The 18581-nt window shown below is 47.0% G+C and overlaps 1 protein-coding gene across 1 annotated transcript in view; it reads right to left on the bottom strand.

Moving 5' to 3' along the window:
• The window catches only part of NOL10 (nucleolar protein 10), an 89977-nt gene that overhangs the window by 44070 nt on the left and 27326 nt on the right, over positions 1 to 18581 (bottom strand). The window contains exon 13 of the mRNA XM_003984501.6: positions 14084 to 14136. Within this exon, the coding sequence (XP_003984550.2) occupies positions 14084 to 14136 (53 nt within the window). The remainder of the gene's footprint in view (positions 1 to 14083; positions 14137 to 18581) is intronic.

Here is an 18581-nt window from a genome sequence, read left to right as displayed (position 1 = left end):
GATGGACGCTTAAGCAACTGAGCCGCCCAGGCGCCCCAGCTCGCCTTCTATTTTTAAGGAGAAAACAAAACACACCAAAAAAAAATCAGAGCAGGCAATGGGCATATTAACTGAAGAAAGTGACATATGATTTAAAGAGTCAGGCACACTCAGAAGCTAAAACCAATCCCTGGTTGTGGACACTCTAGCCCATCACCACCACCTACATGGCCACACCAACAGGACACTGGCATACTAGATCTACTTCCAACTCTATCTTGCCCAAAATAATAAGGATGGCAAAGAGATCAAGGTGGTAAGCCCCAAGAGACATAACTTGTCTCTCTAGGAGACAAGCCTTTTGGTCAACATCTGATTCAAGCTGAGTAAGTAGCACCTGAATAGGAAGTTGTTGTCTATTTTCAAGAAAGTGGGCATGCAGGCATGTAACTATATAAGCAAAACTAAGCATCATCTGACATATTAACATAATAAAGCATATGTCACGTGCACATCAAGTATCTCCACATGAAAATGACATGCATTTTACCTAACCAGAACTGCAATTAACTTCTGCAGATGTGACGGGATGCTCGGAAGAGGGCTTCCCGAGTGATGCACGTTAATGCTTCCCACAGGTCTGCCATTCTTACGACCAAATAAGTTGTCATCAAAAATGGAAATGATCTGGAGGGTTTCCATTGTCGGGGAAAATGCCTCAGATACTATGTCGCTGCCTGAAAGTGTTCAGAATAAAATAGGAAGCCCACACATCCCCGTCGTAAAGACGCAAACAACTTGTCTGTATTAGAACAGAATACCTTATTAGCAAGCTGCCTGACTTTTGTCTTTATTTCCCGTTTCATAGTCACGAATATATAACGGAAAAGTTACAGACAGCATACCACGCCTTATAAAACAATTTCATGCCTAAGATGAAGTTCAATTATGACAGATTTGCTGTAAACTTGGGTTGGAAAGGAAACTCGCCCCCCAGTAAAGGGGGCATCCGTTCTGCATCCCTCTCCTTTTGTTCACCGGGAAAAGGTAACGAAAATACACACGCTTTGGATCTAACCCTTCCACTAACCTATATGTGCCTCACATTTTTTTCTCCATAAAATTAGGCCTTTTATTTTTCGTAAGATACCTTACCCTTCTAGATCTTAAAGGCTTAGCTCTATCTTTAAAATGCTTTTCTTGGAGAACAAAATTAAACATATGTTCCATTTGCATTACTATGAATCAAGACATCTAAAAAACATGCATCTTGATCTGAAAACTGAACTCAGTGTACAACGAACGGTGTTTTTCCTTCACATTTGTCGTTTTCTTCTTTGCACGTCCCCCCACATTCCGACAGCTCTTCCCATACTCTGAGTCATAGACATTTTCTCCTGCAGTCCGACACCCCACCATTTCCTCTGCCTCACACACGTGCCTTTCTTCCATGATCTTCCTCTTTGCCTACATCCTAAAAACACGCCTTCTCTGCATGTGCGTGACAACATGATTCCTGTACTCTCTTCTGAGCTTGCTCTGGCCCTCAGCCTGCAAAAGACTTCTCAATGAACATTCCCACACGAAGAGGCCCCAGATCACCCCTTCGTTGCACCTCCTTGTCCTTCTCTGCCCCATTCACATGTGGAGTCACGGCCCACATTCTGCTTCTTACCACCCGCCCCTCGGACTTACAGCTGGAGAGAATTCCCAGACCTCTTTTCCACTGAGGCTGCTGCTAAGCCCTCTGGCCCATCCTGAACTTGCTAACTGTGTTTTCAAAATCTTTTCCCTTCTCTCACTCCATCCACTGCATGGTAATATTTCTGAAGTTCAATTTCATTGGTTTAACCTCTTATATGGAGATCAGGCTCTAACATCAAGCAGGTAAGACTAAACGGAGTACGAGCAGAAATAAAAATTTGAAAATCCCTTTGGGATACCCTTCAGTAAGTGAAAGAGCACATTTTTCTCAGCGTTAGAACAGGGCAGATACAATGCGTGACCTGCATCTAGTGGCCTTGTCATGCCCCAAACCCCATACCTCCAATTATCAGGATCACACTCAGCGTGGCAGCACCATGAGAAATACCCGGGGAAACCTCTTTGGCAGCAAATGACAGATTCAAGCAGCCTTTTTCTAACGGTGTCATTCATCTCAACCACGTGACATGAAAAATAGCACACTGCTTTCTCTATTCTCCCAAGAATGACACAGAACCAGTACCTTCCTCAGTGCACAGAAGGGAACTGACTGATCACACACAGTGGACCCCTTAGGGATTAGGACTGAATTTTCTTAGTTGACAAAAGGCTCTTCCCCCGTGCAGTTCGGTCCAGGACATGCGTCCACCACACGGAATGAGCCGCCACGTAAGTGACACCGTGTGCTCTATCACACTAGCCCTCCGCACCTCACAGGACTTCCATTTATATTTATGTAAGCTAAGTGAACTTAATTATAGGACTGTGCTATAAACCTAATCGATGGCCACTAAAATATTCCCAAATACAAAGAAAATATAACAAAACGTTAGCAAGAATGTCTGACTAGTGAGGCTATGAGCATTCTTTTCACTTTTCTGATATTTCAACATTTTTAAAAATAGCTCTATATTATTTCTTATATTCACACACAAAACCCACTTTTTACTCATCTCCAGGAGTTTATATTGATGTGGGGAGAAAGCAAGATATGAGACCACAGAAACAATGTTTCAGATTAAAACAATGGGAAAAATACAGTAAAATGTTAATGTGTTTGTGTTTGGGTGGTGGAAAGGTGTTTGAGTTTTCTACTTATCTTTACTTGCCATTTTCTTGTTTTTTAATTTTTTTAACGTTTATTTATTTATTTTTTTTTTTTTCAACGTTAATTTATTTTTTTGGGACAGAGAGAGACAGAGCATGAACGGGGGAGGGGCAGAGAGAGAGGGAGACACAGAATCGGAAACAGGCTCCAGGCTCCGAGCCATCAGCCCAGAGCCTGACGCGGGGCTCGAACTCCCGGACCGCGAGATCGTGACCTGGCTGAAGTCGGACGCTTAACTGACTGCGCCACCCAGGCGCCCCTTAATGTTTATTTTTGAGAGTGAGTCGGGGAGGGGCAGAGAGAGACAGAATCCGAAGCAGACTCCTCGTTATCAGCAGCACAAAGCCCAACGTTGGGGCTCGAACTCACAAACTGTGAGATCACGACTTGAGCCGAAGTCAGACGCTCAACAAACCGAGCCACCCAGGCACCCCTATTTGCCATACTCTATAAAGAGCATGCTCTGATGATAAAATGGAAGGGAAATGGACTTCAGTTTTTAAAAATCAGAGTTCTTATTTTAGCAACCAGATTTCATCACTGCTTTGTTTCTCTGTTTTAACATTTATTCATTCTTGAGAGACAGAGACAGAGCGTGAGCAGTGGAGGGTCAGAGAGAGAGGGAGACACAGAATCCAAAGCAGGCTCCGGGCTCCGAGCTGTCAGCACAGAGCCCGGCTCGGGGCTCGAACTCACGAACTGCGAGATCATGACCTGAGCCGAAGTCGCACCCTTAACCGACTGAGCCATCCAGGCGCCCCTTGCTTTGTTTCAACAGCAGCAAACCTTATGGCATTCAAATGCTCTTTCTCAGCCTGCATTTTATATGATCTGTAACAGACCGAACAATACCAAGCCATATTTCTGAACTCGTTTTCCTAGTCTGTACTTAACGGTTTTGTCACAAACCTTTCAGTATATCTGTTTTGCTCAAAGCACATTCCTTCCAAAAGCAACAGGAAGGCCACATAATGCCAGATACTCTCTGCCACTGGGCTCCTTGAATTCTGCTGCTGTAGGAAGGCTGTAACAGTCATCATCAACTGGACATCTGTTACGTGCCTGGCACTGTGATGAATGACGTGATAAATCTATTCCACACGACCGCCTTACCTCATTCCCCTTCCGCGGTTCCTGAAACTAAGGCTCAGACGGGGTAAGTAACTCCCTCAAGGTCACCACATTTTTAAGTGACGAAGCTGGTATTCAGAGTCAGGTGAGACTAATTACAAAATCTGATGTCTTTCCACTCTGTAACTCGGACCAAAGACATGCCTTGTAGAGCCAGCCCTGCCCCCCGACTTGTCATTTGACCTTGAACAAATAACTTGATTCCTCAGCTATAAATTAAGGAGTTGCACTAGGTGACCCCCAAGTTCCTTCCTTCTCTCGTGTTCTGTGCTTCAAAAGCTTCCCCTTTTCCTTTACAGCACGCTGAAAATTCCTTTAGTGAGGAAACAATTCAGCAACTACTTGTTTACGTTCTGTCTTGTACATCCTCTGTGTGCTAGCAAATTCCCCGGGGGGATGGTTTTCTCTGCATCTGGCACTACCTCCCTAAACCAAGAGAGTATGTTGCTACTGGCATTCTGAGACAGGAATTTCTAACAAAATCTACTTCTGTCACTGTGTCTAACAGCCCTCTCCTTGAATGAGCGTTTTAGGTGAAAATGTGATTTGCCACTTTGAGGGCTATACTTAGACACCAGTATATTCAAGGCCATTTCACCATACACCAGGTGGCCAGACAGAGCTCACATCTGGGGAATTTCCAAATATCCAACCAGTGGACACAAAAGGGCTTTCAGTGTTGGCCTGGAACCGAAATGGATCCACCGGACCAATCGTGGTCCAGATTCAAACCCACGTCTTAGACAGGAGCCTGCACAGCACTTTCAGCCAACTCCTACTTCAAAGCACAGGCATGCACAGGAAGAAAAACAAAGGCACCGTTTCCAATCTTTGAAACAGATAAGTCTTCCTTACCCAGATGAAAAGCCAACTTCTGCACAAATTTCAAAAAGGGTCCAACAAAAGCTAAATGCCCTTACCTTCATATTTTCCTTTTGTACTCTTCTAGGAAAGACTTTATCCTCTTAACAGCATCACCATTAAACCTTCTGGACAAGGTATTACTTTTATAAATCTGTCAGTACTCCCAAATACAAAGATTGCATCACTCCACGATGTTCTAATCTGGCTGATTAGAATGCGCTGTCAGAGCAAAGCAACTGATCCTTATCCTACTGTATAAAAATTACACTCTGGCACTTAGAAGCCATGTTCTTCTTTTTGTACTTCTGTCATTCAACAGTGGTAGCAGCAAAAGGCAAATGGAAAATGCGAATTTGGTAGAACAGCTAAAAATTAGCCTTGCCAACCAGCCACTGTGGAAGCTGACAATCATTATCTAAGATTCTCCAAATCACAGTCATCGGGTTACTCTCCCACATCTTGGTTTTATTCATTTTTCACCGCGTGCTACCCGGATGCCTACCGTGTAACAAACAGGTGCTCCTTCAGGTGCTGGGAGTGTAGCAGTGAAAAGGCCAAAATGTGCCCCCGAAACCCATGCTTTGTATTAGGAGGAGGAAACACATACATAAATGTTTGAAGTAGATACATAAGTGTCGGGAAAATATGTGTTCGTGGAAAACTATAGCATTGCCTAAAGCAGGGGCCAGCAGACTTTTTCTGGGCCTGGTACATTATTACAGGGCTTGTGGGGCATACGGCCTCTGTGTCAACTGCTCAGCTCTGCCATTTTAGTCCGAAAGCTGCCGAGGACAACACGTACACCAATGGGTGTGCTGTGTTCCAACAAAACCATTTACAAAAGCAGGTGCTGGTGTTTAGTTTGCCAAACCCCTTCGAGCTGATGTGATTCTGATTTTCTGGAATCTGTCTTCCGAGTCCGTAAATGGAGGTAACTGGCAGCAATGCAAAATACCAGACTTGCGCGTGAGTTCTGTCCCGGACGATTGACCCTCCACACCTCTGACAAATCCGATCCGTGTCCACCTGCACGCACCCAACTCAACGCAACTTTATTCCCCGCAGATCTGTGCTTTTCTTAGACTCCTCCTTTGATCTGGTGTAACTGGGTCCAGTTCCCTCATTTAATTAACAGGCTAAGTAAAATATTTTAACACGTTTATCTGGCATCTACGTGAGAGTCATGATTTCACGTTTTTCTGAAATGATCTTTTAAGGTTCGGAGGTCTCATCAAGAAGCGCAGCGGATTCACCTGACGGCCAGGCACACCCCGACGGCCCGAGAAGTGCCCCTCACGGGGGCTGCTTAGGTTCGAGCACAGCTTTCCCCTTGGCCCCCAGAGGTGAAGCTCAGGGGGGGTGTACAGCAGAACTCTGCTTTTCTAATTTTAATTTTCCTGTCTACCGACTTGACGTATCGGTTTTGGTTCATTTATGTTACTCCCCCTCGGTGGCAACAATGGCTGGGGATTTGGTGACCTCCATAAACGGATTAATGGGTTACAGAGATCTCTATTCTCCGATGGGTGAGAGAAAATGGAGACTCTGGATTTTTAGCCTTTTTCTGCATGTAGGTCATTTTAAGTCATGAAAGGGCTTATGCCAAGCAGAGTGATAAGCCTTCGGAAGGTGTTACGAGGTAGAGTGTTATCATCCAATTTACATTTGTTTTGTCTTTGTTTTTATATTTAAATCACTCGGGCTGTTATATGGAAAACAGACTGCAAGAGAGAGAAGAAAAAAAGAGCAGTGAAGAGGCCATTCTGGCAATCCAGATGAGAGCACGGGAACCGAAGCACTGGGAAATGGCTGGATTTGAACCACCAGGAGCGGAGTAGATGCGGCCTGCAGACAGATGGAGGAGGGAGCGTGAGTGGAAAGGGGTGGGGAGAAGGATGGCTCCTGGCTCCTGCACTCTGGGCCCGGATAACTGGGTGAATGGTGATTCCTCTGCCGAAACAGGAACACCTGGCAGGTGTGGGGTGAGGGTGGGGAGCTGGGATCAAGAATTCCACTGCGGACCTATTAAATATACGTGCCTGTTAGAGCTCCAAGTGGAGAACCCACGTAGGTTAGTGGATATTTAACTATAGCTCCGAGAAGGAAAGACTTAGATGGCAATTCGGAAGTGATCAACCCACAGGTGTCAGAGAAAGCCTAGGGACATATGAGCTCCTTGGGAAAGAATGTAAACAGAAGCGACAAGGACTAAACTCCTGGGTACACTAAGATTTGGAGGTCAGGAGGAGAGAGGTAAGGCCCGAGCTCTGACCGCACACAGAAGGAGCAACCAAGTGAGACTGAGAAAACCAAGAGAATACGGTGTTCTAGAAGCCAAGGTAGTGTTTCAAAGAGGACTGGTCTTGGGGCGCCTGGGTGGCGCAGTCGGTTAAGCGTCCGACTTCAGCCAGGTCACGATCTCGCGGTCCGTGAGTTCGAGCCCCGCGTCGGGCTCTGGGCTGATGGCTCAGAGCCTGGAGCCTGTTTCCGATTCTGTGTCTCCCTCTCTCTCTGCCCCTTGCCCGTTCATGCTCTGTCTCTCTCTGTCCCAAAAATAAATAAACGTTGAAAAAAAAAAAAAAAAGAGGACTGGTCAGCTGTGCCAAGTGTTATTTAGAGATTAAGTTAAGCGATCTGTGTGTGATATACATATTAAGGAAGCAAGGGCACCTGACTATTCGTACAGCTGGCTCTCCTGGAAAAGCATCACTTTCTCGGTTGGCCCAGATTCACTCTACTGTTCACGTTGTTTCTAGAGATCATGCAACAGATCTGTCATTCACCATTTTGCCCGCAGATATGTGCTGTGATCATGAGACAAAAAGAAGACCAAGTCTTTAACCCTAAACTTTAAGATTAAACCAGGAAGAGAACATCTATACAGAAAGGAGAAAGGAGACATAATGGGGTGCCTGGGTGGCTTAGTCAGTTAAGCATCTGACTTCGGCTCAGGTCATGATCTCATGGTTCGTGAGTTTAAGCCTCACGCTGAGCTCTGTGCTGATGGCTCGGAGCCTGCTTCAGATTCTGTGTCTCCCCCTCTCTCTGCCCCTCCCCCTGCTCGCACTCTGTCTCTCTCTTGCTCTCAAAAATAAACAAGCGTTTGAAAAAAAAAAAAGGAGACATAAAATATTTATGTAAAATGGAGACTGATAATTGCGGTCTGATCCTCTGACCACCCCCCATCCCGGAGCATATTCCTGTCACTGCACCCCAATCCTTTCCCTCACAGCATTTGGCTACACATTTGTTTACCGTCATCTTCCCCCAGATCGTGAACTCACAAAGGCAGGACAGGAAGGTGGTTTCACTCACCAACACATTCCTGGTTCCAAGCACATACAAGATGTATCCTTGCTGAATAAACAGAACCACTGGTCGGTCTCCTCCGTTTACTTTTATCATACAGGAAATGATAAAAATACTAACAGGCAAAAGAGCAAAGGGCCACCCATCTAAGACTTTTAGGCATTTACTTTTCAGACATGGTCAAGTCCGTTGTAAAATAACTTATTTATAATTTGGATAGCTGACAAAAATTTGTTACATTCTTAAGAGGTGGAGGTAAGGACTAATGGTTAGAAAGCACTCTATGGCTATGCTCTTAAAGTCTTCTGGAAAATTATGCCAAAGCGCCCCAGAGCAGTAATATTTGAAATACTGGACTTAAAGAAAGATGCTGCTGTATCTGAGAGTAGCCAGGTAGCGATGAACAAGTATCCGGAAATGCCTCTACAACAGTCTGACAAAGTGGCTGAGTTCAGAAATAGGCTAAAAATCCAATTTGCCACAGACAAGAGCAGGCAAGATTATCTGCAACTGAATTTTTCGGTCTTGGTCACAAAAGCCCCTGGGGAACGAAAACACTGATGAGAAAATTACGCCCATTTTTAATTCTTGAGCAACGCACCAAGTGTGCCCAAATGCAAGTATCCATATGGCGACTACAAAATGTTTTTCATGCCACTTCCTAAAACCGACTTCCGGAGGCGACGGGTTGTTTCCAAAGCACCCCCCCGACCGCCCCTGCAAACCACGTGGCACTTCCTGACTGTGTCTCTGAGGACCACCGCATGGACGTGTGACCCAAACCAGCGACCAAACCCTTACGAAGACAGGAGCAAGTGAACCCAGGGACGGTATCAGAAGCCCTTGGCCCGGCAACAGACCTTTGCGCAGCTGAGAGTGACAACTCGCTGAAGCGAAGAGACCTTCTTTCCTTAGTCTGAGCCTTTTATCACATTTCACAACGTTCGGCTGCTGAGAAACGTCTGCATTTCCTTGGGCTTTACGTGCCTTGGTGAGGACGTGCGTGCGTGGTCTGCACGCAAGTGAAGCAAGCACTCTTGAGCGTTTATGATTCTCAACACCTCGTTATCTCTCTTCGCAAAGACAGAGTTTTGTGGGCTTATGCGTTACGCTGGATAAGTTACAGCGCTATTTCCCAGCAAAAATACAAGTGCTAATGCAGGTTAAATATAGTCCTTTGTGTTTTCACTCTGCCACATTTTCAGGTAACGGGGCTCCAAAATACTTTCCAAACTGAAAACACAATTTTAAGTTAAATAAGTAGTGAAACTTAAAATGTTTAATGCTTGGTCGATTTTTTACAGATAGTAAAAACATTTCCATAAAAACAATAGCGTTATCTTTTTTCCTCAGGAAATGTTTTAAAATAAAATACCTAACCGCCAATATTGACTGCTGGGTTCGGTGACATTGCATATAATCTTTATAGTGGCTTCAATTTGCGTGGTTTAAAAATTACATTTTTGGCGTTTATTCTTCTAAATCAAATAGCTTCCTGAACAAATAATAACGTGTCCTCCCCTTACATTTTCCCTCAAGATTACACATCCATATATACATCCTCGAGCTTACAAGTAAGCAACTATTCAGGCGTGAGGGGTCTCAGGAGCTCCTAACACACTGGGAGCTTGGAACTCAGGGTCATTTCCAACAGAAACAATATTAACCACACTGGCTGGGTTTCGGGAGGGGCGCCACAGGAGACTCGGATTCCCTCTAGAGTCTACACAGAGGCCAAAGGCTTAATTATAAAGAACTACCCTAAGATTAAATTCCATTTCAGGGGAAAACCAAACCTGAAAAACTATTCCTGGCATTAGTCTCAGGAGCTGCAGTTGAATTAGACCCTGGAATTTAAAATGCAAACAAACAAACAAGCAAAATAATACTTCCTGGCCTCTGAGAGGGAAGAAAGGGGTATACTAAGAAAATGGGGAAGGAGCTGCAGGAACCTTGGCCGTAAAAGATTAGTTGCTTGAGGGGCTCTGTATGTGGCACAGCGTATACACCGGGAATTACATTTAATCTATAAAGATTTCAAGTATTCAAGAAAGATGGTATCAGATAGAAACGCAAAACTTAACAAGCTAAGAGAACATTAACCTGCCTTCCTTTTTAGTACAGGCCCAAAGCGAGGGAAAAGAGCTTTCATACCTGATTTATTATAAGATATTAATACAAATCGCAACCCAAACCTCCTAAATTTGGCATGAATCATATATTAAAAACACACTTCCCCGCTTTTATAGGCCTCAAACCATTGTGCCAAAGATCAGTTTGGTAAATCTGATAAAATCTTATGACAAATGGCAGGCTGTCAGACCCCTGGGCTCTCTCCCTGCCCTGACGGAATCTTCCAAGTGAAGACAAGGGCGCTGTAAAACACCAGGCAGCGCAGGGTGGAAAGGCAGGTCGGGAAGGAGCGCCGAGTACAAGTCCCAGCACTGAGCTTAGCTGCGCAAGGAGGACGTGCACCCGCTGTCACGGCGGGCACCCTGAGTGGATGGTCCCTATGGGCTTTTTCATGGCTTCTGTTAACTCTGCGTTACAAAGCTGAAACTAAAAAGCTCTTAGAAGAGAGACTAACAGGCAGTTTCTCACCCCCTCGCTGGTACTGGCCCCTATCATTCAAGCTAATTAAAACCCCCGTTACTTGGAACAGAAAAGCCCACCCCAAGAATGAGGTACAGAGAAGTGAATAATGGGTCTCCTCTAGTTCTAAGACGATACAAATGTCACAGGCCAGGCAATGAAAAACAGTGGAGATGACGGGGCTGGAGGGGTGGGGGGGATGGGTGAAACAGGTGAAGGGGATTGAGGGTACACTTGTGATGAACACGGAGTATAATGTGTGAAAGTGCTGAATCACTATACTGTCCACCTGAAACTAATGTAACTGTGTTAACTACACTGCAATTAAAATAAAAGGAAAAACAATGGAGACAACTCAAAATGTTGTAGGTAATTTTAATGCCTTGGAATTAATACTTCTGAAGTGAATTCAAGAAACCAGGATGCAGGGGTGCCTGGGTGGCGCAGTCGGTTAAGCGTCCGACTTCAGCCAGGTCACGATCTCGCGGTCCGTGAGTTCGAGCCCCGCGTCGGGCTCTGGGCTGATGGCTCAGAGTCTGGAGCCTGTTTCCGATTCTGTGTCTCCCTCTCTCTCTGCCCCTCCCCCGTTCATGCTCTGTCTCTCTCTGTCCCCAAAATAAATAAACGTTGAAAAAAAAATTAAAAAAAAAAAAAAAAAAGAAACCAGGATGCAGATGTTTATATAAAATAGGACTTCACACCGATAGCATCGTAACTAAAAGTCATTGCATCTCAATATTACCAACATTTATAATATTACAAAGAGCGAATGGGTGGTTTTTACTTCCTTATACTTTGTAAAACACTTAGCATAAATAGAAACATTCATTCACTGTCTAATAAAAAAAAACGGTGCGCCGTTCCTTTTAAAGATCACTTTATAAAGCATACAACGTGTACCAAGGGGAAAATAATTTTAAGTTTATTTTCAGAGACAGAGGAAAAGAGCGCGCACGTACATGAGCAAGGGAGGGGCAGAGGGAAAGAGAGAGAATCCCAAGCAGGCTCTGCACTGTCAGTACACAGCCTGACGTGGGGGCTCGAACTCATGAACCGTGGATCACGATCTGAGCCAGAACCAAGAGTCGGACGCTAAACTGACTGAGCCACCCGGACGCCCCCCTCAAAGGGAGAATAATTTTTAATATCCCCCAACCTTGTCCTCATCTACACGCTTACCCAAGCAGAAACAGGGCTGCCGTCTTCGCTTTTCCCTCTTCCTGACTCTCCACGTCCCGTCAATTGCTACGCGCTATCTTCAATTCTTCCCCACCGCCCCCAGCGGCGCACAAACCGGGAAGGTGGTCTTACTGCACGAGCGCTCAGGACCACCCCTCCTGCGTCTACACTAAGGGGCTCTGCGGCCTGCAGCTCCTTACCCTTTCTGCAGGCCTCCTGATGCAGCCATCCATGCTCCGTCTTAGACCTCTGTCCCCCTCCACTGGTTGAGTCTCCATACAGTTGACACGGAAATGCCTGTAGTATACGGGACATCAACACCTTCCGGGCAAGTGCTAAAGGCCAAAGCACAGTAAGCACTCCAAAGAGTGCTCTCTCGGGACGAGAAGTAAGGTTTAGGGGCTGAGCGGACATATTCTGTCTGGAAGACGACATCACGCGGGAGCCAGGCAAGGCATCTCTTGTGATCTACACGAGCCCTCGTCAGCAGACACCTCTGAGACACGCCGTGCGGCAACGCAAGGACAACAAGCCTCTGAAATGACCGCCTGCCCGTTCAGACTCCTCTCAGATCCCAGAACCCAAAAGGCTGCGACCCCTGAGAAGGGAAGCCCGGCCCAGGTAACGCGGGCACCGTCGTCGCTCCTGCACGTGGCTATGGTGTCATCTTACTAGACCCTGTCTAAGCCACTGTCCTAGTGGCAGCCAAGATAATCCTCCCCAGATGCAACTCTGATCCCATCACTCCCCCACTTAACGCCTGTCTAGGACTCCCCGCCGACACGCCCACCAGGCTTACCAGACGCAGCGCCCCCTGGCTCCTGACCCCGACCCCTCTCTCTCTGTGGCTCGGCCACGTGGGGGACTTTCTCCCTGATGTCTGCACAGCGTTCCCTCCACTTCCAAGACCTCCCTCACACTCTGCACCCCACCCTCTCCTTCCCGTGGACGTCACCATTCCCCAGGTCTCTCCTGGGAAGTCCGCCCCGCGGGCAGGTTTCTCAGTACCCTCTGTGCCCCCCCACTCCCCGTCAGCTCCCAGCCCCAGGCTGGGTGGTGCGTCTCCCCTCCCGAGCCCCAGAGCGCCCTCCTTCGTCCCGTTATGGCGTCCCTCACGCTGGACTGCCTCTCTTCATTCCCTGCCAGGGGACTGCTTGAGGGAGGGGACAGCGCTCCACACCCCGTGACACTGCCAGCGTCTAGATGGGGCCGGACGCACAGTTGATGCAATTGATGAATGTATTCCCTGACCACACGAAGACAAGGAAAGAGGGATGAACTGACAGGAAGACAGGAGCGGCGTCTGAGCGGCCAGGGAAAATGGAACGAAGGACAACTTAGACAAGTTTGCTGCTGGGATGGCCTGTTTCACTAACAACCAAGAGAACCTCAAAGTGCTTTCTTTCAACAACTTACCGGTTTCCTGAAACCACAAAAAGTTGACATCCACCGGAATACTTTTTTGGGGGAAATACATACACCGTTAAGCTATTTCAAAAGAACCACGGTAAATATGAAGAACGTTCCGAAATGGAGGCTGCCAGCAGTTACAGAACTCACGTCCCTAAAGTCTTACTCCGGAACACTCCTCACCCCTCCCGTCCTCTCCCCAAATCTCAGAAACGGAGCTGTTCGTCGGCCATAAAGTGATCGAGTGCCAGCTCTGTACTATGCTGTTTTCTGTGCAGGGGACCCTCTTCCCCGTCTCTTTCTTACTATAATCTGAAACGTAAAGTTAGAGAAGCTTCCGTCATATGCAAGAGAAGAATTCTTTAAGGAAGAACAAAGGGCCAGGACTGGCTGTGTGCCAGCACCAAGCAGGTCCACCTGAGACAGGTTTCTTAGGTGTAACTTGTTTGTAAGAGAAATGACGCGACTTAAGAGCACCAGGCTGTTGGTTCAGAATCAGGCCTCCTAATCGCTAACAGCTTAAAGTTCAAGATTCCGAAATACTTGGAAACAAAATCCAGATGTAAATCTGAAGAACAAAGACTAACTCTTAATGTCTACTTTAATGGGATATTAAGCAGTTTCCCATAAAACGATGGTTAGCATTCTTTTCCCGGCTCCAGGAAGCAAAGCGAAGCTACCCGTGAGCCCGCTGTGCTTAATTTACACGGCCGCAGGCAGACCCGAAGGCCCTCAGTACACCCGGTTTAAAAATAAACTACCTTTGCTTGTCCTATTTTTACCGTAACTCCTATTTGTATTACTTACCGGAATGTAATAGATGCCCATCTTGGGGGTTTCATTGGCAGTAAGAAGCATTCCTAAAAATAAGCACAACGAGAAGGGTAAACAGGCGGGGAAAAGGAAGGTGCCCTTTTCTAGTTGTTTTACACTATGGACCGGTGCTCCAGGTGCCCAGAAGACGGTGCGTGGCGAAGAGCCGGACCCGGAAACCAGGCAGGTCATGGGCTTCCGTCCCCGGCCCTCCTAGATGGGGGCACCTGAAGTACCGTGAAGTTCTTTACAACATTCCCATCGGCGAAACACTCCAGCCAAGTACACAAGCAGTTCCCACCGTCGGGTGCTCAGGCCTACGTAGAGCCTGCCGTCATCCTCCGAGGGGTTTTCAGCTTTCAGTACAAGTTTTCAGCTTTAAGTACGTGGACAAAATGTAGTTCTGGTACACCATTTATGATAATAAACTGAAGAAATTAAGAACAAAGGCTTCTTTCTGTTAATCGGGAATCCAAGAACCAAGGCAAAGCATCTCCCACAAAATGCCACGGCAAAGTAGTTCCTAAGGTTTGCGTTAAACCTCACGTCTGAGTGGAAAACCAAGGGACTGACTTGAGCGGGTGCTGTGTGCAGCTACACCAGCAAAGACCTCTCCAGGGTCTCACAGCCCTTATTCTCCCCAATAATTCCGTCATCGGGGAACCTAACGGCCTCAACTAACAGAGTGGTTAATCATTTAGTCTTCCCGGGATGCACAGTTTAAGAAAGCAGAGCTGACGGATGGGCAAACTTCCTGGCATTCGATGACGGCACCCGTTACCCCGGGACCCCGTCACTCTGTGGCACAGTACCGGGGTGCACGTGTCCCAGGCTTTGTTCCCTGCCCTCTGCGGCCTACTCCTCCCCGCAAGCCTCCTGAGGCGGCTCCAGTGCTCACAGCCCCTGTTCCGAAACGACGGCACTTTCGATGCAGCTGAAATCAGCCACCGTCTGGGGAGTTCTTTACAACCTGGTAAGCGCCTTCGCAGATACTATCTTGGTGCACTCGCAAAAAATATCTGAAATAATAACAGCATCCTTATTTTAGAGATCAAAAAAAAGTTCAGCGGGACTGAGCACCCTTGTCACAAGCCAGAGAATGCTAGAGCCAAACCTCCTACGTCCTTTAGACACGGTGAGAGAAGTTGTTCTGGGGACTGAGGAGCCAGATTACCACCAGAAAGAAGGTTCTTGCCAAACATACTCCCTAAGCCTGGCTTCACTGGCTTGACTCTGAACACGGATCATTCAGTGGTGAGCATTCCACAAGGAGACACAATCACACCTACCCACCAAACCACAGAGAGGGCTCTAATCTAATGGCTCTCAAGAACCCAGACTGGACACGGCGGATTGTTTTCCACATGGAATACGATCTTTCTTGGCCGTATATGGACAATGATAGCAGCTGACTTACCACCGAACTAAACCGGGGAAGGTCAGGACTAAAACCGATCATGAACGAGAGAAACAGGCAACCTCAACAAAGCCCAAGAACAAGAAGGAAAAAAAAAAATCAAACGAGTGAAAGAAAGTTCAGCAGAAATTAAGATGATCATGGGCAAGAGAGGAGAACTTTATTTCCAGATTAACAGTGTGGCCTCACAAAATTAATTTGCTCAAGGTCACCACATAGCTAGGAAGGAGAGTAGCTGATATTCTACGGACTCCAAAGCCCGTGCAAAAGCAGGACTCTAAAACCACAGTAACAACTAAGATAAAATGAAAAGGCTTCTTGCGGGGTCAAATAATAAAAATTTCAGAAGTGCAAATATAAACACCATACAGCAACAGGAAAAACGTTAATATCACGTCAACTGAAAAGCAAAAGACAACTATACACACAGCATGAGGTCAATGACTGAAAACATACAAACATGAGATTAATACGAGAGCTTCTCTCATGGAAATTGTAATGGTACTCGTGAAGAGACTGTGGGCTTATGAATGATTTTTCCTTTAAGTTTCCTTTATAGTGATGCTTATTAACATGACAATACTAATTAAAAAATTTTTTTAAACATTTATTCATTTTTGAGAGACAAAGACAAAGTGTGAGCGGGGGAGGGACAGAGAGGGAGGGAGACACAGAATCGGAAGCAGGCTCCAGGCTCTGAGCTGTCGGCAAGAGCCCGACGCGGGGCTCGAACTCACGGACCGCGAGATCATACCCTGAGCTGACATCATTTAACCGACTGCGCCACTTAAGCACCCCGACAGTAAAAATTTTAAAAGAGAAGGAAGAGCTCAACAGTGCCTAGAGTCAAAAGAACACACATCCAGTCTGAAACAGCACTGTAGAGTGACGTATCCAGTGTCCTGTGTGGCCGAACAGGGCGGCCAAAGAGGATGGGATGGATCAGCAGCCCCCTCCCAGGAAGCGTGAACGTTCGGATTCTCCTGTGCACGTGCTTCAGAGGCCAAAGGATTCACTGAAGCCCAGAGTTCCAAAACCAGACTGGATGCTCTCTGCCAGTGCTACTCACTCCACTCCCAGCGCCGCCCTGCAAACTGGGCCCCGGCCAGGCGCTGAGTGTAGAAGTGGAAAGGAAGAATTCAGAAAGCTGTATAGTAATGCGACACTGCAGGGAGATCCCCATGTGTGCTCCTTTCCCTTGTAACGTCTTTTTACTACGTTTTCCAAAAGTATCCGGTCTGAAACGGATTAGAAATTTAAACACAAAGGAAAAACACAATCTCCGCCGTCAGAAACATCTGCACTGAAACGTACAGCAGCGGTCACCGCCTTGAACAGCTCAGAGCAGAGCACCTGTGAGAACAGAACCGTGTCAGGGAGGAAAGGCCAGGACATTTCTTCCATGTGCTCAACCGCGGATGTGACTGGAGCTTGGGATTTTACCGTACAGGGCACCCAGGATGTTTCCACATGGCTCGAGCTGCTCTTTCCCATGTCGGGAGAGGACATTTGCCACAGATGGGAAGGCGACTGCACACTGAACGGGGAAGGCCGTCTGCAGGGGCCTGGAAGGCGGCTGGGGAAACCACACTGGGTGCTTTACACGATCATTCAGCCTGAATTCAGTCTTTCTGAGTCGAAAGCCCATCTTCTTTTCTCTGTAGCAGCGATTCGAACCCAGCGATCCCGGGTCCCAGCGGCGGCGGGGCTCAGACACCCGTGAGCCCGACAGGCGCCGCGCCACGCCAACGCGCCGTCACGGAGCCGACCTGCAGGGCAGGCGCCCGGCGCAGAGACGCCGGAGTCGGCCGAGTGAGCAAGAGCAGGAACAAAACAGCAGCCAGGAAGGCGGAGCCATTTCTCAATATTCTGAGCAATCTTCGTATTAGAAAAACATTACAAAACAGTAACCGTGATTCGGCTCTAATTACTTCAAAATGAGTAAGTGAGAAGATAAAGAAAGAAGGACGTTTTAGCTTTTCTAAAATATGATTAAGCGCCTGATGATTAAGCATAAGGCATCAAGAGCGGCGTCAAAGGGAAGAGGAACAGAGCAGGGGAGAGCAGCATAGCGCGTGAATCACACCCACTCACACGCAACCCCCATGGCAGCCGAGGCCCTGGTCTCACTGTGCTTGCAAAGCTCAGGGAACAAACCATTTGGCTACTTTTTGTGTTTGATTCGCTTCTTACAAGTTATTTGACTGTGAAGCTGTCCTTCTGTTCGAAACATCACTCTTACAATGTTTACCTCCCAGGAAAGTACATTTCACAACGGGGAGACCCGGTGGTCACCTTAACCCAGGGACCACGCTGCCCCTCCCTGGCCCTGGATGCTTCTGGGAAGGGGTCTGACACAGGGGACCCAGCATTCCTCGTGGCCACAATATCTCACCTACGGTGCGTCACAGTCAGATTTAACTTCTGAGATAAAATACACGGGCTGGAGGCACAAGGTCAATGACATTATGACAGCTAGCCACACGAATCCAGGGTGAGGGACATTCTATGCGACTACTGCCCTGATCTTGGGAAAATCAAAGAAAACAAAACAAAACAAAACAAAACAAAAAAAGGACGGGTGGGGGGACACGACGATTGCGAACTGAAAGAAACTAAAGATGGCCCCAGCTCAGCGTAACACACAACCTTGATTACGGCCTGGTTCCAAACAAGGCGCTACAAACGGCATCTGGGGGACAAGTGGGGAAACGCAGGAATGGACCGGAAGTAAGACAATACTGGAGACCGAGAGTCATTAGACGGGCTGGCGGTCCTCAGTCCCTCTGACGACACGGACGCCGCACGCCCTCGGTGGACTTCCATAGCTCCCTCGCGCCAAAGCTGCGCCCTACCCTGGGCCAGATCCCCAAGTCTGGGCCAGAGCCGTGCAACAGAAATATCATGCGAGGCTCACGTGTGATTTCGCATTTTCTACTAGACAGATTTTAAAAAAACTATTTCAAAAACAGGTAAAACATATTTTAATGTATCTTATTAAGCCAGTATGCCCCAAACGTTTCCATTTCAATATGTAACTGACATAAAAAATTAAAGGTCTATTTCGCGTGATTT

The sequence above is a fragment of the Felis catus genome, chromosome A3 (assembly GCF_018350175.1).
Source record: "Felis catus isolate Fca126 chromosome A3, F.catus_Fca126_mat1.0, whole genome shotgun sequence".
Taxonomy (NCBI): domain Eukaryota; kingdom Metazoa; phylum Chordata; class Mammalia; order Carnivora; family Felidae; genus Felis; species Felis catus.
Note: the sequence above shows the minus strand (reverse complement) of the source record. Positions and strands in the feature narration are given on the sequence as shown.